Source organism: Emys orbicularis, chromosome 6 (assembly GCF_028017835.1).
Source record: "Emys orbicularis isolate rEmyOrb1 chromosome 6, rEmyOrb1.hap1, whole genome shotgun sequence".
Lineage (NCBI taxonomy): Eukaryota > Metazoa > Chordata > Testudines > Emydidae > Emys > Emys orbicularis.
Genome location: NC_088688.1, coordinates 68,639,733 through 68,667,113, shown reverse-complemented (window position 1 = coordinate 68,667,113; position 27,381 = coordinate 68,639,733). Strand labels below are relative to the sequence as shown.

The following is a 27,381-nucleotide window of genomic DNA, read 5'->3' as shown; positions in this document are numbered from 1 at the left end:
TACTATGATGGGAGCAACTGTAAGAAATCTAAGGATGTGTTTTGTAAATGATGTGAATATTATTCTACAAAAAAATTATGGATTTCTTTGTTTAAAAAGAATACATGCACATCCAGAATCTTAACTGATGTTCTTTCTTAGAGCAATATATCATTTAAAATATCAGTTGCAGAAATGATTTAAAAAATATAAAGTTCCTAATTGAAATACTATTCAAAAATTGTGGTCCTCAGATTTAAGGTCTTCAGAAACATGGCACAGCCACCATGTTTTAGTGCCACTGGTGTTGATATCTGCAACTGAGATAGCAAATTAAGACTGCAGCATAAAGTAGAAAACCTTTAGGAAATGTCACTAGCAGTTTATCACTGTAAAATAGATATGAGTCACAGTCCTTTAAATCTATAGTATGTGATGTTCTATTTACATGTATCCTAAATGACAGTGTTAATGTGACTAGATATATAACATTTGGCAGAATCGTCTCTTTTTAATGTATGCTTAGACATTTTCCAAGATGGCGCGCGCACGCACACACACATATAAAAAAGAGTTAATTTTAAAAAGTAACCCTAGAAGAATATTGCAGATAATGTGGTATAAACGCACAGTGTTTGAGGGAAAAATATTACTTTGTTGAAAAACAGAGTTCTGTAGGTTGGGTTTGGCACTACTTTATCACTATGTCACTTTCTTTTTGATTGAAGATAGTTCTTTCTGAATCTCGCTGAATTTTGGTCGGTTTTCTGGTTTGTAGTCCCAGCATCTCTGCATTATTTTATATATTTCCTCTGGGCACTTTTGAGGTGCTGACATTCGATATCCTGACATGCAAAGATAAAAAGGGGAAAAGTTTAGTATGCAAAAATAACATAAATTGAACAAATGTTTAAAAAATAATAAGGAACTATAATTAAAAATGAATGAGCAAAGTTCCTTGAGGTCACTACATACAACATTTTATAAGGTCAGATTTATGCATTTCCTAGGTATAAATTAGATGATTTTCACATGATGAAAGTTATAGTGCTTGACTAGCAAACTAAACACTGCTCAGATTGGGAAAGGTAAATTGTCAGTATGCTCCTCCAACTGCCTAAAAATTCGCTCTCCTCATCCTAGGAAAATGACTGGCTCCTCTTCTTCATGTCAAGTCCAATCTTTGTGTCATGAAAATCCAATAAACTACAGGAATGCTAACAAATTAAAACACACTTACCTTAAGGTTGAGTGTGAATTTCCCTTCTGCCCCTTTTTTTCCATTTCTTTATTCCTTCCATCTCCCAGTCCCACTCTTTTCTTTCCATTTTGATTTCCCTTGCCTCTTTTTATATTGAAGAAATAAGCCCCCTTTTCAGCCTCTAATTCATTTTTCTTTCCCCCTATTCTCTTGTCCCTCCTTACTCTAATCCCTTGTCCACGTCTCCTCCTCAATTCTATTGTCTGCCCTCTTTTCTGCTCTTCCACTGTGCAAATTTTTTTTGTTTGCTCCCTGCTTCCATATTGTGACCAAATAAATGAAGTCTCTGGCTTCTTGGAGTGCAGGATCCCAGGCAGTCAGTAAAGCAAGTCAACAATTGCTCACATACTAGGCACAAAAGAGTAACCCGGGTTCTGGCCTTGTTAACACTCACTAGATAAAACAATACATTTTACAAATGTAAAGCCACATAAAATCCATGTTATGGATATGACTCCTATGTCTGTCGATATAGGTTGTGGGCACAGATTGGGGGAAGGAACAAGGAATGCACTCAGACACCTAATATCTTAATCAGAGTTATCTACTTTTGATTACTTTGTGAAAGAAAAGCTGGTTCCACTACTTAAGCCAATTCAAATGGAGCTGTTCACTATTTTTGTTCTTAAATTTTGATCCAAAGGCAAAAGCTTTAACAAAAGATAGTGCAGACAAGTAGTGTGTTCGGTATTTCCAGCAGCTTGGGATGTTAGCACTGAGAATAGGAGCAATTTACTTGACAAGAGCATCTTCTGGTTTAACCTTTGTGCTGCCCAAGCCTCGCAACTAACCACCCCCTTTCTGTTCCCTCCTACTCTAACCTTCATGCCTTCTTCCATAAAGCCCTACACGGTACCTCAACCTTTTGCGGATTCAATCAATTATGCCTGTATCCTCTCATCCTTCAAGATCCCACTCTTCTTCCAGGAGGCCTATAAACCCTAATCTTCCTCACAGGGAGCTCTTAGCAAGTGATTTAAAGAAGATCAGACAACAAACAGGACATTTGCTAAAGTTGCTTGATCATACTGTTTGTCACTTCCCATTTGCACATTGTCTATTTTGTTAAGCGCATGGACCTTGTCTTCCTACAGATCTATGAAGTATATCTTGCACGTGGCTGCACCCTATAAATAATAACAATTAACCTTTCTCCACTTGTTCCCGTGCTTGTTGGTTGGTCATTCCAGGGTATGGACATACGCCTAGACTGAAGGTCTCCCAAAGAAGGATCCCAAAGCTCCATACATCACTTTCAGAAGTGTATCTCCCTGAGGAAGGAGAGAAAGTGGATAATATAAATTCAAAGAATATTTCTGAGATGTACTATATGCTGCCCTGAACCAAGGTAAGAATTTTATTTAAATAAAGTAATGACAGCACATTCCCGGTACCCTTGCCAAGGTGAAATTAAAGCATTATAACTGAGCATTATAGTCTTCCGATACACCATACCAATGATCTCATTTTTCAAGTGATTGATTAACAATCAATTATCTTAGATCAAGGGAAATATTTAAAATTTGCAATTCTGTGATTTGATGAGCAGACTTGTTATGCTAGTAAAGATGCAAATTTACCCAGGGCCAAGAGACAGAGAAGATTTAAATGAGCTGGATTTTTGCTATTTTGTTTTCCAACTGAACTGAGGTCTCCTTCTCCATTCTCCTGTCCAGCAAACTTTGAAAGAAAATAAATTTAAAAGGTGAGGGACAGTTAACTTTTTTTTATTCTTCCTTGTTCACAATTCCTCTTACAAGGTACTGTACTTTACTAACCAGCTGTTCTTTTTCAATCCCCCAACTTGCCATGGCAAGTAGTATTCTGAAAAGAGCTAAAATTGACATGGTTGTTAACAACTTCTTGATATTGCAAAGCACACTATCATGTAAAAGTGCCTTTGTGAGCCAGCAGCATTGAATGATATCAGCACAGCGCATGGAATAGTGCTTTTATAGGGTCTACTGATTGTTTTTGTTTACATTAAAAAGCTACCTTCTCCATATACCCCCTCCCCATATATATATATTTTTTTTTGGTGGACAATGGGTGAGATATATTGTTCAGAGAATACAAAACAATTTCTCTCATCAACACTGGAATGAAGAATCTAAAGGACTTTATCCATTAAGCTATATCAACTGTAGAGACCCTGTTTTCCCCATAACATGTTAATAAAAGAAAAGGCCAAAATTTTCCAAAGTGCTTTTGGGTACTCATCTTGAGCTACCGTGAAGAGGGCCTGGGTTTTAGCAGTGCTGAGCACCTACCATCTGAAAGTCAGACTCCTTTACAATATTTGAAGCTGGTCATCCAAAAATGGAAGCAGCCCAAATCACTAGTCAGTCTAGAAAATTTCAGCCTATAGTTTTTACTAATAAAACTCCAACTGTGCTTTTGAACACAAATTTCAAAATTAAATTGTCTGTTTCTACAGCCCCTGTCTTAATCGGATGAAAGGCAGGCACGGTGGATAAGAGCGATGATGCTAGGTGGAGAAGGCGAGAGCTCTTAAGACTTAGGTGCCGCAGTCCCTTTGTGAATCTGTCCCTTTAGGCATGACTGACAGTCACCAAACTCCTGCTCAGCTGTCACCTAACGCTGTAGGCCCTGCACACTTGGGTGACTCAAATTCAAATCCCTACTCTGCCTGATTTTGGAGCAGAGATTTGAACTCAGGTCTCTCTTCCCAGGTGAGTGCCCTAACCCCTGTGTTATAGGATACAGGGACGTAGGGCTGACAGGGCTTAACTCCAGAAGAGGGTTCACCGGTGAGACATGTGCCTCACTCCAGCCTGTCAGTCTGGTGCCGAAGGCCCAGATCAAAGGGGAGTTAGGCACCTCTGTACACCTTTGAGGAGCTGGGCCCTATGCCTCCCTGCATTTCATTCCTGACTAGTTTAGGTGGCTCCCCCCTCAGCTTGCTGACTTCTGAGAATCTTTCTTAGGTACCTAACTCTCCCTATACAAGGCAGGGGGAGCCTGGCACCTACCTCAGGGCTGTGAATTCCACTAGGCAGCAGGGCTCTGCAACACTCAGTGTTGCAATACCTATAGTCCCCTTGTGAATTTTGCCCTTAAAGACAGTATCTCACCACAGTGGCCATAGGGTATAACTCTATTCTCCAGGTTTGAACACCTTTTCTAAGGGTATGTCTACACAGTAGTTGGAGGTGTGATTCCCAGCTCAGGTAGACACATAGGTGCTAGCGCTGCTCGAATTAGCATGCTAAAAATAGCAGTGTGGCTGCAGTGATATAGGCAGTGCCTGAGTACAACGCTGTCCTAAGTATGTACTTGGGCAGCTATTCCAAGCTGCTGTAGCCACACTTCTACTTTTAGCGTGGTAGCTCAAGTAGAGCTAGCATGTATATGTCTACCCAAGCTGGGAATCACGTACCTAAAGAAGCCAGTTTAGTGAAGTGAAACATAGGGGCTCTGAAAATATCATCTTAACCAATACATTTGCTTCTGTCTTTTCAAAAGCAGACCTGTCCTTTTATTATTAAGAACATTACTACAGAGGCCAACAGCAATGAGAAAATCCATTTAACACATCTTTGCATCCGTTATCGCTGAGCTTTACAAAAAAAAACCCAAAACATTTCTCCTTTATGTATCTTCTGCCCCATTTCCAACACTGCCATTTTGCCAGTGTCATGCTGCTGATGTTTGAGTGCTAAATATTCAGCTAATCATTTTAAACCTAGGGGAAAAAAACATATCCTTTCTTTTTTCCCCAGCCTAAATGAAGTACATGTAAATGATAATGACAGTTGGGTCCATCTGACGTCAGAAAGTTCAGTTTGCACTTAAACTAAATTTCATTTCCAGCTGTGTTAAATTAGCTTGCCTGCTTAGTAGATAGTAATTATGGACATTCACTGTGCTGCTGGTGGTAAGATTAGTTTTCTTGTCTGTATATCAACTCTCTTCAGAGTTTGGCATCCAGTAATTTAACACTTTTCATTAAAGTCATTCAGTGGATACAAGTTAAAAGTAATTAGTTTCTTAAGAAAGCACAAGTTATGCAGAGTCAATTACCTTTCTCAGTATGATAATAGCTGGGCTGAGAAAGGGCATGCTGTTTATATATATGATTATTTATTAGCATTGTAAAGAACTGAAGAAATTATAGTGGAAGATCACATTAAACAAATATACACATTTTACTTTTTAAGAGCAGTTAAACAAAGCACAAAAAACACACTGTGACCAACATATAAAATTTTACTAGATACTTTGACAAGTAACTCTTTTGCCATGCAACTCCAAATACAAACAGGGCTGAAATCCTCATCCTACTGAAGTAAACAGCAAAACATGCATTGATTTCACTAGGGTCAGGCTTTCACCTGAGGAGTCTCATGACCGTAATCTGAATGTAACACATGGAAAATGTATTCCTAACTATTCTGTTTGTTTTATTCAGTGTCTACATTCTAAAATGTTTACTATTGTTGTCTGAAAACATACCTTCAATTTTTTTGGCCTTGTGAATACTACTATTTACAGTCTAAGTTTAAATTAAAGTATTACCTTTACACTACAATCAAACTATTCCTGCCTGTCTTCCCCTATATAGTGAAAATGGAATAAACTAACAATTTTGAAAGACCTATTCTAGATAGTGGATAATTCTCATTCGCATTGTTGTTCTCAGTGATACCCCAACATGTATGTAATAGTTTTTAGTATGAGCACAAGTATCCTGCATGTAATTTTCATATGAATGGCAAATGATAAACCACACCTTTGTAAATATACATTTGAACAATGTGGGGAAAAAAACCCAATCAGCAAGTGAGGAAACTTCTTCATATACTCTTGCAACAAGGAATGCCTCTCCTTTCCCCAGGCCCGCAGAAGCACCTCTACAGCTCAGGGATGTGGTGGCATTGTGCTGAGCTGGCCTGTGGAGCAGGCACTTTGATACATGAAAATGAATGAACATTGCTAGAGTTTTCGCCAAAAATTAATGTTGCTAAAAGCCAAGTCACTACCCTATCCACTGATGGACTGGTATTCAGAGGTGTTAAGCCCACAACTGCAACAGCATCCAGTGAAACCTGTTGTTGCTTAGCACCTTAGGCCATATTTCATTCATATTTTGTTTCACTGAATTTACAAAGACTTGTCAATCATTTCCTCTCCCAATCCCTGATTTTCCCTAGCAATGTTTCACCAGGAAAAAAAGAGTCATTGCAGTAATTTTTACTGTCCCTAACCACGGTCACATCATTTAAAAAAAAACTATTTCTTGTTAGTCAGTTGAAAGTTATGTTCCTATTCCCCAGGCTGCCAGTTTTTTTCCAGCTAGTGTAGCAATGATTTTATATTTTATTGTCTACTTAACTGTAAACACTTATTGAAATAATAAAAAGACCAAACTTTCCAGAACTGAATGAACAAATAAAACACAAACAACACTGCAAGCTAAACAGTAGAACAGATACTGACCAGTGGTGGAGCCAGCAAATATTACTAATTTTCCAGAGGGAAAGCTTTTAGTCTCACAATGTAAAATTCACCCCTGTATAAGGCCCACAAGACTTATTTAAACCCTATTGTGTGGGTTTATGCAGCATTTAATAGTGATGCAAAGGCCCACCTCAAAGGAGTGAATTTCACTCATGGGGACTGTAATATAATCAAAGGATGAGAGCTTCCAATACATTTTCTTTATCACAAACTTTAACAGGAGAAATGTTTACATAAAGCTCAGTTGTAAGATTTAATAGTTTAATTTTTCACTTAAAATTTTAAACATAAAACTGGTTTCAAGACACTTAGGTTCAACATTGCAATGCCTAACCTGGTGCCGTGACAAAAAGTGGAATCCACAGTCCAGCTCCCTATGTGATGCAGGGGGGTGAGTTAGGCACCTACAAATGAGATCCACAAAAGCCAGCAAGCTGAGGGGGGAGTTACATATGCTAGTCAATAGGAAACAGAAAGGTGTAGCCTAAGTCCCACTCCAAAACAGTCCACATTGGAGGGAAGCACCTATCTCCGCTTGGGATTCACAGCCAGGAACCCTCTGCTTGAGTTAGAAGTCAAAGCCCTTTCTTGTAAGCAAAGGGGAAAAAAAAAAAAAAAGACGACGAGGCGGTGCACTGGCCCTCCCCCCATAACCTTTAGCCCAGTGGTTAGAGCAGTCACCTAAGGTGTGGGAGACAGATTCAAATCTCCCTGAGGTGGTGCAAGGATTGAATCCACATCTCCAAGCTCTCAGGAGAGTACCCTAACTATTGAGCTATGGGAGCAGTCTGTAGTTAGTTGCTCTCATTCTCTCCATTGAAACTGTTCCACTTAGTATAAATTGTAACTGAAACAGAACTTTGAACTTGGATCTCCCCCATGAGTACCCTCACAATTCGGCTATAGTCATTCTAACTCTCTCTCTGGCCTAGTGAATACTATAATTATTTTTATAAAGTGGAATGGCTTCAAAAGGAGAGCCTCAGAGAGAGAGAGACAGACACACACATTAGAATACCCTACACGCACCTGACAGGTGGGAGGGAGACCTGGGTTCCAATCCCTGCTCCAATGACTATATATTCAAAGTGAAATCGCTTCACTAGAAGAGATTGTGACAGTCCCACGCACAATAATCTCTTACCTCAGAACACTCTCCTGAGAGGTAGGACATGTGGGTTCAAATCCCTGATCTGCATCAGACAGTGTGGGGGATTTGCATGTGGGTCCTGTCTTCCCACATACTGGGTGAATGTTCTAATCACTTGGCTAAACATTATAAGGATAATCACTACTCGTTGGCTTGTGGCCTGATCTGTTAGGTGGTCTCTCTCAACACTGACTAGATCGGCCTGGAGAGGTTGGGGAAAAAAGCAGTTATTTATAGTAATTGTGGTTCTTCAAGAGCTCTGCACATGTGGATCCCACTCAGGTGTGTGGGCATCCCAGTGCAGTAACTTGCAACATTTTCACTAGTAGTGTCCAATAGGAGTCATGCTTGTGCTCTTCATGTCCTTGTGTTCCCTCTCCCAAAGGCATAAAGCTAACAGTGATCCCAAGTGCCAAATATATCCTTCGCCACCCAGAATCCAATTTATAAGACTCTAAGCTGAGAAGAAGGAGAGTGGGTCGTGGGATCCACATGTGCAGACATCTCATTTACTGTAAGGTAAATAATCACTCATTTTTCTGTTGGTGAGAGAGACAAACTTTCGAGCCACACAGAGCTCTTCTATTCCTGGTCTTATTGATAGATAAGACAGAAAATATCATATTACCTTTATATAAATCCATGGTACACTCACATTTTGAATATTATGTGCAAATGTGGTCGCCCTGTCTCAAAAAAGATATATTGGAATTGCAAAAGGTTCAGAAAAGGGCAACAAAATGATTAGGGGTATGAAAGAGCTTTCATATGAGGCGAGATTAATAAAACCGGAACTTTTCAGTTTGGAAAAGAGATGACTCGGGGGGATATGATAGAGGTTTATAAAATCATAATTGGTGTGGAGAAAGTAAATAAGTGTTATTTATTCTTTCTGATAACACAAGAACTAGGGATCACCAAATGAAATTAATAGGCAGCATCTTTAAAACAAACAAAAGGAAGTATTTCTTCACACAATGCACAGTCAACCTGTGGAACTCTTTGCCAAAGGATGTTGTGAAGGCGAACACTAGAACAGGGTTCAAAAAAGAACTCCATAAATTCATGGAGGATAGGTCCATCAATGGCTATTAGACAGGATGAGCTAGAATGGTGTCCCTAGCCTCTGTTTGCCAGAAGCTAGGAATGGACGACAGGGGATGGATCACTTGATGATTACCTGTTCTGTTCTTTCCCTCTGAAGCACCTGTCATTGACCACTGTTGGAAGACAGGATACTAGACTAGATGAACCTTTGGTCTGACACAGTATGGCCGTTCTTATGAAAGCTTGTTTCTCTCACCAACAGAAGATAAAAGATATTATCTCATCCATCTTGTCTCACTAATTATGTATGTCCAGTACAGGAACAGGCCTTTCCCCCACCCTCCACAAGAGGGTTATAATTTAAAGTCTGGGGATCTCAATTCTGCCATATCCTAACTAAAATCTCAATACACAAACTATAGTCAGAAAAATAAAGTTAAACTGTAACTCTCTTCATACATGTGTGTTTTACTGGCGGTAACACTAAAGCTACACTAACAAGAAACTACAAAAGGGACACTAAATGATGTTCTGTTTTGCCTATGGAAATCTGAAGGAACTGAATGGCAGCTGGGATTGCTGTGCTCTTTATGACCTCAGGAAGGGAGCATGAGGATATAAAGCGCACAATAATGACCCCTTCAGACACTGTTAGTGAAAATGTTCCAAGCTACTGCAGGGGGGTGCCCACACACCAGGAATGGGAGACAGATATGCAGTAGATAAAGTGGAAAGCCTAGTTTGAGGGTCCCACGAGGACATAGGTGTGCATGCTCACTGGCAGATTCTTAGGTGCCTACGGGAGTTTATGGGCTGAAACTTAGGCAGCAGCTGAGCAAAGACTTTGAGGATCTAAATTTTGTAGTTAGGTGACTAAAGTGGCAGTTATGCACCTAAATTCCTTTGTAGATCTAATCCACTTACTACACCATTCACCAATGTTGCAGCTCACATGCTGCTTCTTAACTACCTTTTTCCTAATTAGAACTTGCTTTCTAATTTCACTTTAACCCTCCTCCTCCCTCCAATCTGGCTTTTTCTATTTTTGTTCTCAAGCTATTACCCACCATGTTATGGATCATTTTCCCCCACCCACAAATAGGGCTGTTTTATTTATTTTCACTGACAACAGCAGAATCATGCATAAAATTGCAGGTTACAAGAACTACAAGTTTTAAAATATATATAATCAATTATGATCCCGTCCTCTTCTACAAGGATTTATGTAATGTTTTCTCAGGTGTTAAAAGCATCTCTAGTTTTCATAATAAAAGGCTAAATCAATCATCACCATTATTTTGAGGAACTTGCCTACTCATTTTGCTAATGATCATCATCTGCATGAATGACTAGGTAGTCTACTGTAATGTTCTAGCTCCAGAGCATTATTATGCAGGCATTTTAATTGTTAAATCAGCAGGATTTAAGTACTTCGACTTTTGCTCTGTGGATGGGAAAAATGTTCTTGTTTTTTTTGTGAGGAAAGGGGAATCTTACATTATGAAGTAAAAGACATAACCTTAATAAGGCTGAATTGTTAATTTATTTAAACTGAAATGTTTTACGTTTGTTAGTCTAAACAGACCACAAGGAAGACTATATATTTGTGTACAGACCATAGTGTATTTCCTCTATACCTTATCTTACATAGTACATTTCTACAATAAAAAGTTAAAGATAATATCTCCTTACCATAGTTGAGTGCCTCTGGAGCAGTCCATTTGATAGGAATCTGCTTTAAGCCTGAAGATGAATATACCCCATCATCCTCTTGACGGGACATTCCAAAGTCACTGATTTTCAGAACATTATTTTCACCTACCAGGCAGTTCCTTGCAGCAAGGTCCCTGAGTTAGATTAAGATACAGAAAACATCCCTTTAAAATTTAAAAGCATTGTTTTTATGTTCATAACGGAGATGGTGAAGAAACACAGATTCAACAATTTCCCACATATTTTCTATTACAACTAAATCTATCCACCAGTGATGCATGCAAGGCTCCTGGTGCACAAAATAAGCATATACAAGGCGATAATGTGCTGTGCCCATACTGCCCATCAGGCTTGTCTGCACTACACTACATGCCAACAGACCAAATTTGATGCAGAATGTAACACAGCTCAAAGACAAAGCTGGAACGCTTGTTCCTACAACCATAAAAAGAACTAGAGAGGCTGGAAAACTATTTCTACCACAGCTAGGTCAACACTATGGGTTCAATTAAAAAAAATGAAGCTGATCTATACTACCTGATCACTTCAAATGGAAGAAAGGTCAAGTAAAAGCCCTCCCCACAGAAATAAAGGTTATTTTCAGTTCAAAAATCAGAGGAGCATAATTTCAGGCCTTATATTTTAAATTCTATGAACACAGCCTACAGCCAACATTTTTTTACAGAAAAAAATATTAAAAATTATTTGAAAACAGATCCTTAGTATAGAAAACTACAAACGGGGGCATCAACAATAATTCCTTATAAAGCTGTCTTTACCAACAATTTATGAGATTTGTTTTCATCTTAGACAGATCATATGCTAACAAACAGGTTGCTATACATAATGATCAACAGTTTATTTGAAGATAATTAATACTCTAAATTATAATTTGCTTTAAAATTCACCATTATGTTATTCCTATGAAGCTGTACAACCAGTAGGAGGTTTGAAACATCCATACATCCCTGTACCTGAGCCTATTAATCTCTCATTGGGGTAAATTAGGAGAAACTCCCCTTTAGTCAATGAAGTTACACTAGTTTTAAAACCGGTTCATTATCAGAATTAGACCCCATCTCAGGAACTATGCAGCTTTGTTTATAAATTATGAAATACACACTGACAGAGGCATCTCAAGTTGTATAAGAGTGTACTGTGACTGGTATGGACAGGAGAACTGCAAAGCAAAAATCAAGAGATTCTGGTACCTATAGCCAATTCCATAAGAAGTGTCCCAAAGAGCCTCAAGAGTGGAGGGTGAAATCCCAGACTCATTAAAGGCAATAGGAATATTGCCATTGTCTTCAACAGGGCGAGGATTTCACCTGAGGTGAATGCAGGGAGTGAAACAAATCAGCGTGGCAATCTCTGGAAGGAAGTCTGAAATGCTGATTGATAACATAGGAATCTCTTTATCTGAATCATTCCTGAACTTTAAAAATATTTTGGGGTTAAATTGAAGAAAAGGCTGTAATGTTGAGCTACTTATGTTTTTGCCTGATGTTTGGTCTTCCTGCCCCTGAATATCTGAAATAGATCCTACTTACAAAAATTACTACTATTTTATACTTACAATCAGGACACATAATTTGTATGTTTTCTATGTAATAGCTGGTTCTTTTAAATTACTCAAAAAGAAAAAGAAAGGTATAATTATGCTGAAAATCTAGGAGTCCATTTTCATGAAAATTAAAGTTAACGTGTCATTTTGAAGAGGTTGGATATGACTACTGTAGTTTAGCTAAGCATGTCTATATTAATAAGGTTCTTTGACAGACAAATGTATGAAGCTGTTGCTTTGCAAAATATTCTCTTCTACATCATCAAATCCATTATAAGATTTGGAGTTCAAAAGCTCTTGTAACACTCTTGGACTATGTAAACAATGGAGGCCTTGAAGGGTTAAAATCCATGTGCATTTTATATAACAACCTGGTATATGGATTGTGCCAGCTCTTTTCCAGACCCAAAGTCCAGAGTATGGTCAAGAGACCAGAGGCCTAGCAAACAGTGATCAGCTAAGAGAAAGCTGGGGTGAACAGAAAGTCTTGCTTGCTAAGATAGGCCTGGTCAGCAAATTGCCAAGTGGTGGAGCTAAGAACTAAATAATTGTGTCTTATTCAGAGTTGCAGATTGAACAAAGAATCCCTGTTCCTATTGTGTTTGTTTCTTCTGTAGGGAGTCGTTCTTCCCACAGATCTAATCTTGAGTTTATGAAAAGTTGGCACATGTCAGTATAAGATATGGCATCCTTCCACCCCCCTTCCCAGGGCCAATGCCTTGCCTTAAGACACACAGAAGACAATCTTTATTGCCATATACTTTCACTGTTTCTTTGCTTTAACCCCCTCGGAAGGGGTTGGATAATCAAAGGAGTTGCTCCATTCCTGTTGGACAATCAAAGGAGTTGCTCCATTCCTATGGACCCCAAATCAGAATTCAACATATATATTTTATACTAATAACATTTTATCAAAGTATTAATTAAATGTTAACTTGCTAACTTGAGACCATGGGCGGAGACATTATGTAACCTGTTAACCATTGGCTACTGTGCTATCTTGTCTTGCTGCAAAACCTATCCCGGGGTTTGGAACTGCCTACCCCGTCACTTTTCCCTGCCCATGAAAAATCTATATATTCTATTGTAATCAATTGATTGACAGTGTCTCTGAGCCTAATAAGCAAGGTGACACTCCACCAGCACTGTGTGTAATAAACTCCTATGCTTGACCTCTACACGGTGTGGATATATGTCCTTCAGGCCTGCAGTGTCTCCACTAATCTTGATTTCTTCAAATTGAGAGTGGGACCAAAATTTTTGCTGGTGGTGCTCCAATTCACATACAGCCAAGAAGCTAATTTTGCTTTAATTTCCCACAAGCACAAGGCCCTTTCAAACTTTCAGATCCCTTAAATTTGCTGCTGAATCCACTACTAGACCTTCAATAAGACGCCCCTCAGTAGGATGTAGTGGTAGAGGAAACAACTTCATTCTCAGCATTACCACCATCAAACATTGGTAGCTCTGTAGCCATGTCTGTTGTGGATATCTTTCTCACTTTTTCTGGTTCTTTTTTCACTGATTATCACCTCCATCTACTTTGAGACTCTGCATAAAGTCCTTTTTTTTGATGTTTCTGACATTTAGCTCCTTAAGCTGGGCACATTTTCCATGAACATTGGGTAGTCTCACTAAATTTTCCGCATGCCATTTTCCCTTTGTTTCCTGTCCTCAGAGTTTTCTGTTGAGACCTGCCAGGTTTTCTTATTTGTGTGTCTGTGTGGGAGAGGGAGAACAGTCAGATGGGAGTAGCTTTTTTGTTGAGCCTCATGAAATTGAAATTTACATCCTCATGTTTTCCTTTCTTGCTCTGTGGGGGGCTGTTCAGGTTTTTTCAGTGAAATATATACCAAACAGTTTCTTCACTGTTTCACAGACATTCTTCTAATCCGGAATTAGGTCTGATGCCATATCAGCATGTCATCTGCCCCATGTTAGAGATATTTACTGGGTATTCATCACTCTTATTGACAAGTTTTGATGCCACATAAAACTACCCAAAGTGCATCTGGCCACACTAATTTATCAGTAAACTTAAAGCTGACATCCCACAAAAGCAGGAATTCTGGGAAATATTAGCTCCATTGCCTTTGAAATACTCCTTCCATGACTTTCACTGTTCCTGTGGAGATAATCTTCTTCCTTTCTACTGCTGTGGGATATAGACCTCTTTGCTACAGCTACCCTGTTTTGGACCTGTAGCCCCATTTCACATCAGAGGCCCCTTGTTTAGGAATTTACTTTTATCTTTGCCTGTCAGTTTGAAATGGCATTTACTTGGCCTGTTTCAGAGCACTTAGCTGCTCTCTCTTCTCTTTCAGTGCTTCTGGAGGCTGTTCCACTGCTTGGACTGAGGAACACAAATCTTCCTTCCTACTCTGCAGAGGGGTCTCATATGCTCTCTCTTCCCTTCATTCCTTTCCGTTGTTTTCGCCTGTCCCTGGAGGTGGGTTCTAAAACCATGTCGGAGGCTGGTGCAGGAAGATGCAAGGAGCAGAAAGACTGAGGAGCGGCACAAGAGAAAATCAGAATTAATCCTGGATGTATTGAGATCTATGGTAGCAAGCCTTCCAGCACACTATCTACATCCTATCCATCTAGTTCTCTGTATAAAATGCACCAAACAGGATTTCCCTCAAATGGGATCCCAAAAGACAATATACCATGTTGGTTACTATTTGTGAGGCAGGTTATGGGGGTTCAGTGATGTGGAAAAGGGTGGTTTTTAGTATTACAAAGTTTAGACTAAACTGGTGGCAGAGAGTAGTTATCAGTGGTTCACAGTCAAGCTGGAAGGGCATATCAAAGGGGCCCTGCAGGGATCAATTCTGGGTCCAGTTCTGTTCAATATCTGCATAAAATGATTTTGATAATGGCATAGAGAATACGCTCAAAGTTTGCAGACGATACCAAGCTGGGAGGGTTGCAAGTGCTTTGGAGGATAGGATTAAAATTCAAAATCATCTGGACAAACTGGTCTGAAGTAAACAGGATGAAATTCAATAAGGACAAATGCAAAGTATTCCATCCACTTAGGAAGGAACAATCAGTTGCATGCATACAAAATGGGAAATGACTGCTTAGGAAGTACTGCAGAAAAGGATCTGGGGATCATAGAAGATCTCAAACTAAATATGAGCCCAGGCGCCAGATTTCAGGTAAGATGTGGACAAATTGAAGAAAGTCCAGAAGGGCAACAAAAATGATTAAAGGTCTAGAAAACGTGGCCTATGAGGGAAGATCGAAAAATTGGGCTTGTTTTAGTCTGGAGAAGAGAAGACTGGGACATAACAGTTTTCAAACACATAAAAAGTTGTTACAAGGAGGAGAGAGAAAATTTGTTCTCCTTAATATCTGAGGATAGGACAAGAAGCAATGGGCTTAAATGGCAGCAAATGGCAGTTTAGGTTGGACATTAGGAAAAACTTCCTGTCAGGGTAGTTAAGCACGGGAATAAATTGCCTAGGGAGGCAGGTTAGACAATCAGAGCACTTAGCTAGATGGTCTAGAATAATACTTAGTCCCACCATGAGTGCAGGGGACTGGACTAGATGTCCTCCCGAGGTCCTTTCCAGTCCTCTGATTCTGTGTATCCAAGTGGAGAAAGTAAATCTTGACTTATTCCCTGACCTGAATTCAGTCTAGCATAATGCACTGTAAGTTTGAAAATCTGTTCATGCAAGTACCGAGCACTAAAATTCAGGATATAAAACTGAAAATTCTACATGATCAATTCAGGTCTTTCTTATCTCTAGTATGTGGCAGCTATTGACTACATCATGCTTTGTGTGTCGCAGCTTCTGCTATGATAAATCATTCATTTATAAGCCTTCATTTACAACACTACTTCAGAAATAATGGCATTATTCTTCACTCCTCAACTAAGTCAAATCTTTTATTATAAGTTAGACTTTGCTGTGGCATCCAAGATGCCTGGCTTCTGACAGCAGGATTACAGTTCTATTGCGAAAGCAATCTAACTCAGATCTAGCTACACATCTTTTGAACATTATCAACAATGCACTGTAAACTGTTACAGCTTCAGTGGTTTTTACAAGAGATTTGTTCTCCATAAAACATGGCACTTGTTTTTCAGTAAACAGGTATTCATCTATATTCAGATATTAGCATCTCTTACCATAAAATATATACGCAAATACTACAGAGATATACATATCATGTGTATATTCTCTGTTTAAATTACAATTGCTGTGTCTGCAAATGAAGTGAAGGATTATTTTATCAGTGCTTGTATTCGTGTATACTATAAGCCATGTGTTAATTAATTTCCATTTACTTCTATATCAGGCCACTTAGATGAGTTATAAGTTAGATGGATCTTACTTGGCAAATGTCTTGTAAGGAACTGTAATTATGTTCCCAGAATGCATTATAAATTACAAACTAGAAGACTTAAGTTTCCATTTTGCTGTTGCTAGGCTCAAGCTTGATATCTTTATTTAAGAGCCCACAAGTTCTCAGTAGTGGAAATGGGCCAAGCTCATTTGGAAAGTTCACCCCTAAACACCATGCTAACTGCCCATCAGTTACAATGGTGGGCATTTAAGTACTCACATACCACTAGTATTACTTGGACTGATGGCCCAGGGTGATTAGAATGGGAATGAGGAAGAGATAGATGGAACTAATAAACTTCCTTTCCCCTGGGACTTTCTATGACTAGAGGCTGCCTCTGACTAGGTGCCAGACAATGTTTTGTCCAGGGTATTGGAAGGAAAGACAATAGACGCAAACACACTTTTATAACATGTTAAAAGTATTTGAATCTCTTCTTAAAAAGTATTTGTTTCTGAAAAGTATTTTAGTTTTTTTTTAGTTTTGATGGAAGGAAGATGCCTGTGTTTGGGGCAAAATGCTGTCTCCCAAAGATTTCAGCTAGCTGTGTGCATGGATGAATATCTGAATCTGTGAGTGAAAATGTAAAATAAATCATAGTCAGTGCTATCCACAGAAAAGCACCGGGGTTTAATTCATATAGAGCTTTACAGATGCCTTGCTACATGTTTTGTAGCAACTCACCACACTTTTCAGATGAAGACATTGTATATACTTATGATTAGTTGAACAGATTTAGTATTCTGTGTGTTTTCTCTTAATTTCGCCCCTGAAATGTTCTGGCTTCTTCTTTTCCCCAGTGGCTGATCTGAATATTGCAGCAAATACCCTAGTGAAGCCCAGAAATGATTTTACAGAAGACTCAGTATTCTCTCTCTACAGATTGGGCAGATTTTTTTCCCCCTTTCATACAGTATTTACTACTTGGCTCCAGTGATTTCATGAAGTCAATATTTATTTTTGACATAGAAAAGTAGTAAATAATGTTTACTTTGCTGTTGTGAAAGCTATTTAGGTTGGGCACAGATTATACTGAGCTACTATAGAGTAGCTGCATTGGTAGGAAAGAAATCATATATTCCTGACTTGTTGGTACTAGCATTATGGAACTCCCCAGTTCAGGTAATAGATACACATAACAATACAACCTCCTCCACCCCCCACCCTTCCACTATCAAGGAGTTAACATAAGGAAAAAAGAACTGTCACTTTTTTAACTACAGTTCTAAAATTCATTCCAACCACAAATACAGTATTGATGACATATCACTATTATACCATGAGTGTGCTGGAGCCACTGTGGGGCTCTCAGAAGTCCCTTGTTAAAATTCTATCACCACATTGAAGAGAAGTTGGGGGAGATTTCTTGCCTTTGGAAGTTCACCCCCTCTTTTGATTCATCCCTGCCACAGAGGACTTGGAGCTCACAAAAACACTTCTAAGAGACTTTGGAATGAACCAAATGGCAGTCCCACCTATTAAAACCTACCCATGAAGAACCACCTACTATTAGTACACACTGCCTCATGGAGGAAATCAATCATGCTATTAAAGAACACTAATAGCCACTAAGCAGTTTCTTCCTCTTTCCTGGTAATAGTAAATAGTAAGTAGCCCAAAACTGTTACAACAAACAATATGCAGTAAGCATTCAGTGTGGAAACAGGTAGGATTATGCTACCTCCTATGCACATTTAATTTGAATAAAACAATCTCTGACCCAGCTTTAGAGAAGGGGTTGGAAGGTCAACTAGTGAAACTGTTGCGTGGGAGGATTAGTGCTAATGGGTTACATACACTTCCTCTGTGCAACAATTGTAGGCAACTTCCAAAGGATTGCTAGCTAGATAAATCAAAGCACTCCTGTACCAGATATCTCCTGCTGTTTGTGTGCTGCTGCAGATCCATCTACAAAACACATCATGTGTTAGCTGTTTACTTAGAATGGATTGGAAATATGAATATTAGAGAGTCTACAGCACAGTTCAGAAATCTTTCTTTCCCAGTCCTCTCCTTTCACTTCCTTCCATTGTGCTTCAAGGTTCGTTTTCACCTTCATACTATGGTAGTTAACCATAAAATGAATACTAATGAGACAACATTGCATGCAACTCCAAGCAGTTCTTTTAGAGTAATTTCTTTGAATAACTAGCACGAATCCTCATTTTCTCAGGTAAAAGTGGACTGGGTTACTAAAATACATGAGTATTTTGGCAGTACCCTCATGTGGTACAGTGCTTAGACACTACAGAAAAAAATCTAAGTTAATTGACTCTCAGAACCTGTATCTTGACTCTGCCACTGACAGTCTATTTGGCCGTGCCAAAGAAGTCACGTAACTTCTCTGTGTCTTGATTTTCCTCCCACTGTAAAATGAGCAGAATATCACCTACCTCACAGGGTAGTATTAAGGTCTAATTATTGTTTGTAAAGTGCTTTGAGATTATCAGATGAGAGGAGTGTCATAAGAGCAAAGTTCTAAATTAGCTGTGTAAAACTAATGCTAAAAATCAAAATTTGTTATTTTCAGTACCAAGCGAACAACATAAAAAATAGCATCATAAATGCACCCCAAAAAACTACTCTGCATCATTGTGATTAAGCTGGCAACTTTATACTTTTATGAAATCTGTCGTCTCCATTTGTAGGATAAAATGTATATTGTGTTTGGATAGCATTCAGCAATCCTGTGAAATGATATAGAGGATCTCAGTGAATCTATTCTCGTGCACAAAAAGTTTTAAGAAAATATTGGTAAAAAGGCAAACCTTATAAATAAATAATACATAGATCAAAAATAACCAAGTGGAAAAATACACAAAACGTATGAAGCCTAAATGTTTAAATTACTTTAAATTTACACTATAGTCAAATCTAACTAGAAACTTGAATTGGTAAATAACAAAATGAGACTCCATTTTTAAAAACTATATTCTAATTCTAAACAGAAATCTGAAGACACAACACAAGCCCCTGGTACAGTAGACACTCAGTGTACCAAATAACATCAATACTAAAACTACTTTTTTCTTCTACTATTTTTCAATACTTTGATTTAAAAAAAAATTCCTATCTAGTGCTCAGCAAAATGGAATTGAGAAAAGTTGTTTTGCCTTAAAACAGTACAGAATTTAAGAGAACAAGTATTGTATTAAAGTACAGTAAGACCTATGAATTATTTAAAAAAAATAAAGGTTAAGCACCGTATCTACTAAAAAGTCATTTTCCTTGGGTTATAATGTTTAATTATACATTTTAGGTTTATCGATCATGTTACAGTATTCCTGCCAATCATCTGGACAGGGAACAATCAAGCGATTTTTCTTAAAAAAAAATACTGTGCATGTAAAAATTAACTAAAAAATAATTAAACAGCTTCACTGCTCTGTGTAGTACATACTGCATTTACTATATTTTGGGAAGAGGATTTTAAGTACTTATCAAAATGTCCCCAAATAATAATAATAAATATAACCATGTTTAACATCACAAATAGTGAATAAATGTATGTGTGCAATTGTGCACACCAAATTTAAAATTCTAATCCTGTATGTACATGTACACTTGTAGTCTTTGCTCCTGCTTAATCCCTCCTACAAAACTTACTTTTGACTATCATTTTGTTCCCGATTCTCTCTTCCTCTATAAATGCCTTACTGCATAGGAGGTAAATTGTGCTATTTATGCCTTGGGTCTGAGTAGGAGGCAATGTAAAACTATATTCCCCCAGAAAGAACTGCAGAGAAATTGTACAATCTCTCCAGGACTGCTCTGTGCACATAGTGCAGAGGATGATCTGTCTGCCCCTTTAGTATAGAGCAGATTGCTTCAGTTGATGCTCTACCTGTTGTGTGGGCTGATGCAGAATGGAGGCAGGGAGGGCACCCAAAGCCCTGCACTTCCATTTTTAGCATGTTGTTCCCTGGGAGGAGCATGGGCTTCCCAGAGCAAAGAGACTGTACTGTGGGAGACTCTTGCACAGTCACATCAGAGGTTACTTGCAGTCCACTGCATCCGTGTGTGACCAAGCAAGAGCCTCTCACAATTTGGGACTATATGTTTATGGCAGGGGTCGGCAACCTTTCAGAAGTGGTGTGCCGAGTCTTCATTTATTCACTTTAATTTAAGGTTTCGCGTGCCGGTAATACATTTTACGTTTTTTTAGAAGGGGTCTCTCTCTAAGTGTATATTATATAACTAAACTATTGTTGTATGTAAAGTAAACAAGGTTTTCAAAATGTTTAAGAAGCTTCATTTAAAATTAAATTAAAATGCTGATCTTACGCCGCCAGCCTGCTCAGCCCGCTGGGTGGGGGGTTCAGGGCAGAGGGCTGGGTGTGGGGGGGGGACTTGAGGTCAGGGCAGAAGGCTGGGTGTGGGGGGGTTCAGGGCAGAGGGCTGGGTGTGGGGGGGGACTCGAGGTCAGGGCAGAGGGCTGGGGTGTGTGTGGAGGTGCAAGGCACAAGGCTGAGTGGGGGGGGGTTCAGGGCAGAGGGCTGGGGTGTGTGGAGGTGCAGGGCAGAAGGCTGGGTGTTGGGGGGGGACTCGATGTCAGGGCAGAGGGCTGGGGGGTGTGGAGGTGCAGGGCAGAAGGCTGGGTGTGGGGGGGATTCAGGGCAGAGGGCTGGGGTGTGTGTGGAGATGCAGGGCAGAAGGCTGGGTGTTGGGGGCAACTCGAGGTCAGGGCAGAGGGCTGGGGGCTGCGTGGGGGGTGCAGGGCAGAGGGATGGGTGTGTGTTGGGGTGGGGAGGTGCAGGGCAGAAGGCTGGGGTGCTCGGCTCGTGGGGGTGCTCCCAGCCCCCTGCCTTGAGCCGCTCAAGGCAGGGGGCTGGGAGGGATATGACCTGTTCCACCCCCTTCCCCATCCCTACCTCTCTCTGCCTGCTCTACGGAGCAGCGAGCACGCTGCCACTCAGCTCTGCTCCTCTGGGAGGAGGAGGGGCCGGAATGCACCACGTTGTGCGAAGAAGCGGGGGAGGAGGGAAGCGTGGCTGCCGTAGGACCAAGCTTCTGCCTCCTGCCCCGCAGGGGAGAGCGGTGGGCGGGGGGGGGCTGAGTGGGGTGGGGGGCTGGGACCCCCTCCCCACCGCTCTCCCCTTCGGGGGCAGGAGGCAGAAGCTTGATCCTGCGGCAGCCAAGCTTCCCCCTCCCCCGTTTCTTCCCACAGCGTGGTGCATTCCGGCCCCTCCGCCTCCTCCTCTCACCAGGCAGGCAGCGTGCCACTCAGAATTGGCACGCGTGCCGTAGGTTGCCGACCCCTGGTTTATGGTATGCAAGTGTCTCATAATCTAGTGCCACCCTCTTTCATAGAGTCATAGAAGTTTAGGGTTGGAAGAGACCTCAGGAGGTCATCTAGTCCAACCCTCTGCTCAAAGCAGGACCAACCCCAACTAAATCATCCCAACCAGGGCTTTGTCAAGCCGGGCCTTAAAAACCTCAAAGGATGGAGATTCTATCACCTCCCTAGGTAACCCATTTCAGTGCTTCACCACTCTCCTAGTTAAATAGTTTTTCCTAATATCCAACCTAGACCTCCCCCACTGCAACTTGAGACCATTGCTTCTTGTTCTGTCATCTGCCACCACTGAGAACAGCCTAGCTCCATCCTCTTTGGAACCACCCTTCAGGTAGTTGAAGGCTACTATCAAATTCCCCCCTCACTCTTCTCTTCTCTTCTGCAGACTAAATAAGCCCAGTTCCGTCAGCCTCTCCTTATAAGTCTTTGTGCAAATGCTAACTAGGTTAAATTGTACAAGTACAATATAAATGAAACAAAAAAGTTTACTTAACTACTGTATACAAAGAGGTATAAAACATTTTCTCTAGAATAGTTTGTTATAGCCCATGCTTTCATAGACACATAGATTTGGACCTAAATTAAGAAATAAAATGCATACAGGTTTATATCAGCAGTGCACAATAATTTCTATTCATTTACTGCTGTAATAAGACTCAGGATTGTGTTAATTTGTATAGTTTGAAGAATGCTCAGCTGCTAATGAACAAACATAATTACAGTAGAATATACCTATATTTACAAAGATCTTGTGATGGAGAATGGATACATTACTCAATTGCATGTGCAGCCATGGTGCTGATCTTAGGACGTTAGAGGCCCCCCACATAACTCTCATATCCCTTTTGTGCTCCAGAGCCCAACTCTCTCTCTTCCCTCTCCAGATCCTCCTCACAGAATATGAATAACCCCCACTGATTTCCAAGAGGCAAAAGTTGTGTCCCGCAAGTGCTAGGTGGAAGTAGGAGCTCTACCAGTATAGTGTTTGCCAAGTTCATAATTTTGTTGCAACTCTCATATTTGGAATTTTACATAAAGCCCCAGCTCCTAAAGTCAAATGATTACATGAGAATCTGACTTTTAATTTTAAAAGAAGTTTCTAGCCTAGATGTTTGTGGAGAAAAGCCTGAGCAAGACCTGAGTGTAACTTTCATACTACAAAAGGAATGATTACTCACCTTGTAGTAATTGAGATGTGTTTTCCCTGTGTGTAGTGGACTTCTCAGTCACAAGGTCATAAGATGGGATCCGAGATAGCAGTGAGAAGGAACTGAAACAGCAGCAGTGTGGCAGCCCCCTTTATACCTTTAGTGTGTAGCATGAGTAGAGTGGGGGTGCATGCATGCACTGAACGGACACTGCTAGGAAGAATTCTCTAGTCCTGGGTGCATGCAGAACCTGAAGTGCACTACCCATTAGGACAATCACTGGAACAATGTAAATAAGATGCCCTCATATTTATTATTAGTTCTTAAAAGTTTCACAGTTTTTAAGACAATCTCATGATTTTTGGAGTGCCTGACTCAACACCTGAGGTTGGCAATACTATGTACAAGAGGGTAAAAGATGATTCTATCCTTGTTGTAAAAGATTGGCAGTGGAGAGCTGCTCCTACGAGCCTCACTAGGAAGAAGGTGGGTTCTTACTATGTCTTAGCACAAGGAAATTGACAAGGTAAAAATCACAATGAAGACAAGGCACTTGTAAATTTTAAACTGTGTTAGCAGCAGTGTTGGATTAAAGAATGTTGGGGCCCCATGCACTATAGAAATTGCCCCTTCCTCCCCCATGATTGGCTCTGTGACTTGGTGCATGTGTCGTAGCATCATTCCGATTTTTTCCCCCCCAGTGGTCAAGGGCCCCCTGAGATGGGAGCCGGTACAAGTGCACCAAGTCCACACTGGTTAATCTGGGACTGATTAGCAGGACTAGGCTCTGCTTCTAGTCTTTACTTTGACCTACAAGCACATGTTAAAACTACACATCACCTTATTTTCACCAGGATTTTACCTCATGTTAGTTGCCATGTTTTAACTAATTTTTTTCCCCTCTAGTAAAGACCATCTCTGTCACAGCTGTGCTGAGAGGCACAGGAGTGGCAGGGCTGAGAGGACAGGTAGTCACGAGGATAATAATGCCAGAGAAGCAAACTGTGGAGCTGCAAGTACGTCAGAACCAGCAGAGCAAGAAAGTTGCAGTGCACAGGACCTGCTCCCCTACACAAAGCCCCTTCAGCAACAGCGTTTTCATGTGGACTAGGACCATCCATAGCAGTAGCAGCTGTATGTAAATCATTCTACTCTCCAATATTTGTAAAAATGGCAAAGATGTGGTGGTTGCTTTGTGTGTATCTAAACAGTTATTTTCATGTTCTTTTGATGAAATTTTCATCACTCCCATTTCAATCTATAATGTGGTTTTCTTTGTTTATATATACAAACAGCGATATCCCAGTTGACTTCATAATAAATTTCCTGTGCTCTTATGATTGCTTTCACTGTGCTGAAACAAAATATAAGACTAAGTTATGAATACAGGTCTTTTTTCCTATAATTCATTTATACCTTGAAACAAAGGTCTGCAATTCAATTTCTTTTCTGTCTTGACATATTTCCTTTCTGTAAACAGGAAAGCTTGCCTTATCTTTGTCCAATTTCAATAATTCAGCAGTGTGTTTGATAAGACTTTATTTTCTATGGTATTATATTAAGATGCAATTTCATCTACGTGGCTGGTTTTTCCTTTCTGCAGTCATGTGAGTTGAAGAGTTTTTATTTGATAAGTTCACTACTGAACTCCCCATCCCCAGGTCCTTATGCCTTTCATTCATTTAGCTCTCTCACTATTTCATATAAACCACACAATCTACATATTATATCCATGAAAAATCATCTCATGTCAAACTGTGATTGTGAATGAACTATCCAACCTTCACACTTCCAATGCATTAACAGTTTTCCATGAATGTTCTAATTTTCAGACCACACAGAGCTAACTTATATCTGTACAAATCTTTTTGTCCCTAAGGATCAAACAAATATAAACAATGTGGGCTAAATTATCCTATTCTGCAGAAAGGGATGGAAATGACGTTATTCCATCGCGTGAACTTCCTGGTTCATTATCAGTTTGGGAAAGGGGTGAATCTTGAGAAGATGACAGCAGATGTGGATGTTGCATGAGTTGCAGTGAAACTCCACAGAGTTCAGGGCACCTGCAAGGAGGGGCATCTCCTGTGTGCCTCTTCCAAAACATGGCAACATGACTCACTCAGGAACTATACCCGACAATGGCTCCCCTCATGTTCCTACATACTACCCTTCACTCTGAGGGCAACAGAAGATGCAAAATAATTGCTATTGAGAAAACTGTCAGCATTAATACCCACTGGCGTCCCCAAGTTAATTCCATACTTTTGCCATGGAGCAGCTGTTTTCCACCTACAGCTAGAGGGCAGTGATGCATGTTCAGCTCTTCCTCCACACTTCTGCACTTACCAGCCAGACTGGGCTGGATTTGTGTGAATTTTATTCTCTCTGTGCCTAGCAGCAAAGAGGATGACATGGCTCTCTATCAATAAAACACTTCATCCAACAGTGAAATGCAGCCACCTCTAGGCATCTGTTTAGCAACCTCAAAGCAGCACTACGGAACACTTAAGGACATGACCTGAAGAAGTGTATCATATCCAACTGAAATTACATGGGGAATTAGCTGTTTGAAATGTAATTACTCAACATGGAATCTGGCCAGGACCCACTGCAGTTAATACTCTGACTCAAGAAAAGTGAGATGGGAATTTTCGTGATCACGAGTGGTTAAGACCTCAGTTTTATATCTCCTCCAAAAGACAGCAATACTTGATAGCATTACTTGTTACGCTGTTAGGATAGCTTCATGGAATAGTAACTAGCTACCACAGCCACTGTCCTTGAGCCTTCACAAATGCAAGCCTATACTTTTCATTTTACTTTCACTGGTAATGTTGATGACTTAACTTTTAATTAGGGCTCTGTGTCCTTTGTTTATTCTGTTCTACAGCACACTGAAGTGTCTGTCACAGCATCATTGATTTCTATACAGAATCATTAAATACCAGTTTAACATTGTTCACAGAACTGATAACATCTGAACAGGTAGTCCACCTCCATGATGACAAAGACATTCACTCAGACATTATAAAATCAATGAAACCAAAGCTTTGATGCTGAATTTAAAAGAAAACATTAATAAGAGAAAAGACATTTTTAACATTCAGACTTTCTGCTGGTTAGTAATCAATTTTTTTTGTTTTTAAAGTGGGTTCGTTATACTGAGCTAAAGCACTGTCATATTCCTGGTTTTTACTATTATGAGTCAATAAAATAGGAGTTTAACAACAGTTCAAGGCAGAATCTAGAGTGAGGAAACACACTAGGGATAGATGGAAGATACTGGAAACAACTTAAAAGGAGCCCAAGTATTCATAACTATCATAATGCAAGTTGGCTGTTCTGTCATTTTTACCCCCACTAAAATAAAAGTATACATTTAAAGCAGGGAACACAATCATACTGTTGAGCAATGCAGTTCTTACCGGAAACTTAGCCATTTTTAAAGTTTTCACTATTCCTCCTGCAAGTTAGTATAATTTGTTGTGGCAAGTATGTTTCAAATGCTTTTAGATCAGCTTTACAGCAGGAGCTAAGAATGTTGTGGAGGGAGGCACCAAGCTCATCCCCTGGGACAGGGAAAAGAAGAAACAGAAGGGAATGCCTTTTTCTCTCACTAGCTAACTCTCTGATGCCTCCTGGAACAGTGCTGATGGGCTCCAGTAGGATTCCAGTCCATCTCCTCTCTGCTGGAAAGAGGATGGCATTTGCACAGTACTTGAGGATGAAATGTATACAACAGTGACAAGCAAACCTCAAGCAGGAACTACTCTATCAGATCAGAACAATGGTTCATCTAGTCCAGTAACCTGCACCAGCTACATCAAAGGAAGGCCCAAGAAACCCTTGGACAATTATGGAATAACTTGCCTACATGGGATGTTTCTTCCTAACCCTGGCCATTTAGAGGTTGGTTACTGCCCGGACACATGAGAATTTAAATACACCTGTAAAGAATTTTTGAAAAAATTCTAATTGTAGATGCTCTGATTATTCTTATGAATGTCTAATCTTCTTTTGTTTACAGTACTAAAAAACTTGCTCTCAGTCTTGTGGCTATGAGATAAAAGCAAATACTTTGGACAACCACCCAAAAGAGAAAGTTACTCACCTTGCAGTAACTGAAGTTCTCCGAGATCTGTGTCCCTGTGGGTGCTCCACTCTAGGTGAATGTGTAGCAGTACCCACTATGGTTGGTGGGACTTTGGAGATGCGGCAGTGAGTACTGTAGATAATACTGTATGGCCTACTATGGTGTCTGGCGTGGTGTCTTGCGTGAGAGCATAGTGTTTTGCAAACGTGCGTTCAGATGACCATGTAGCCACTTTGCAGATGTCAGGAATGGGAACATTGTGTAGGAAGGCAACGGATGTCGACATA

At 40.0% G+C, this 27,381-nt stretch overlaps 1 protein-coding gene across 1 annotated transcript in view; it reads right to left on the bottom strand.

The window, feature by feature from the left end:
- Positions 1-481: 481 nt before the first annotated feature.
- FER (FER tyrosine kinase) overlaps positions 482-27,381 on the bottom strand; it is a 409,588-nt gene continuing 382,688 nt past the window's right edge. The window contains exons 19-21 of the mRNA XM_065406919.1: positions 10,611-10,765; positions 2,389-2,511; positions 482-824 (exon numbers count right to left, since the gene is read on the bottom strand). Coding sequence (XP_065262991.1) covers positions 682-824; positions 2,389-2,511; positions 10,611-10,765 — 421 coding nt within the window. The 3' untranslated portion in view covers positions 482-681. The remainder of the gene's footprint in view (positions 825-2,388; positions 2,512-10,610; positions 10,766-27,381) is intronic.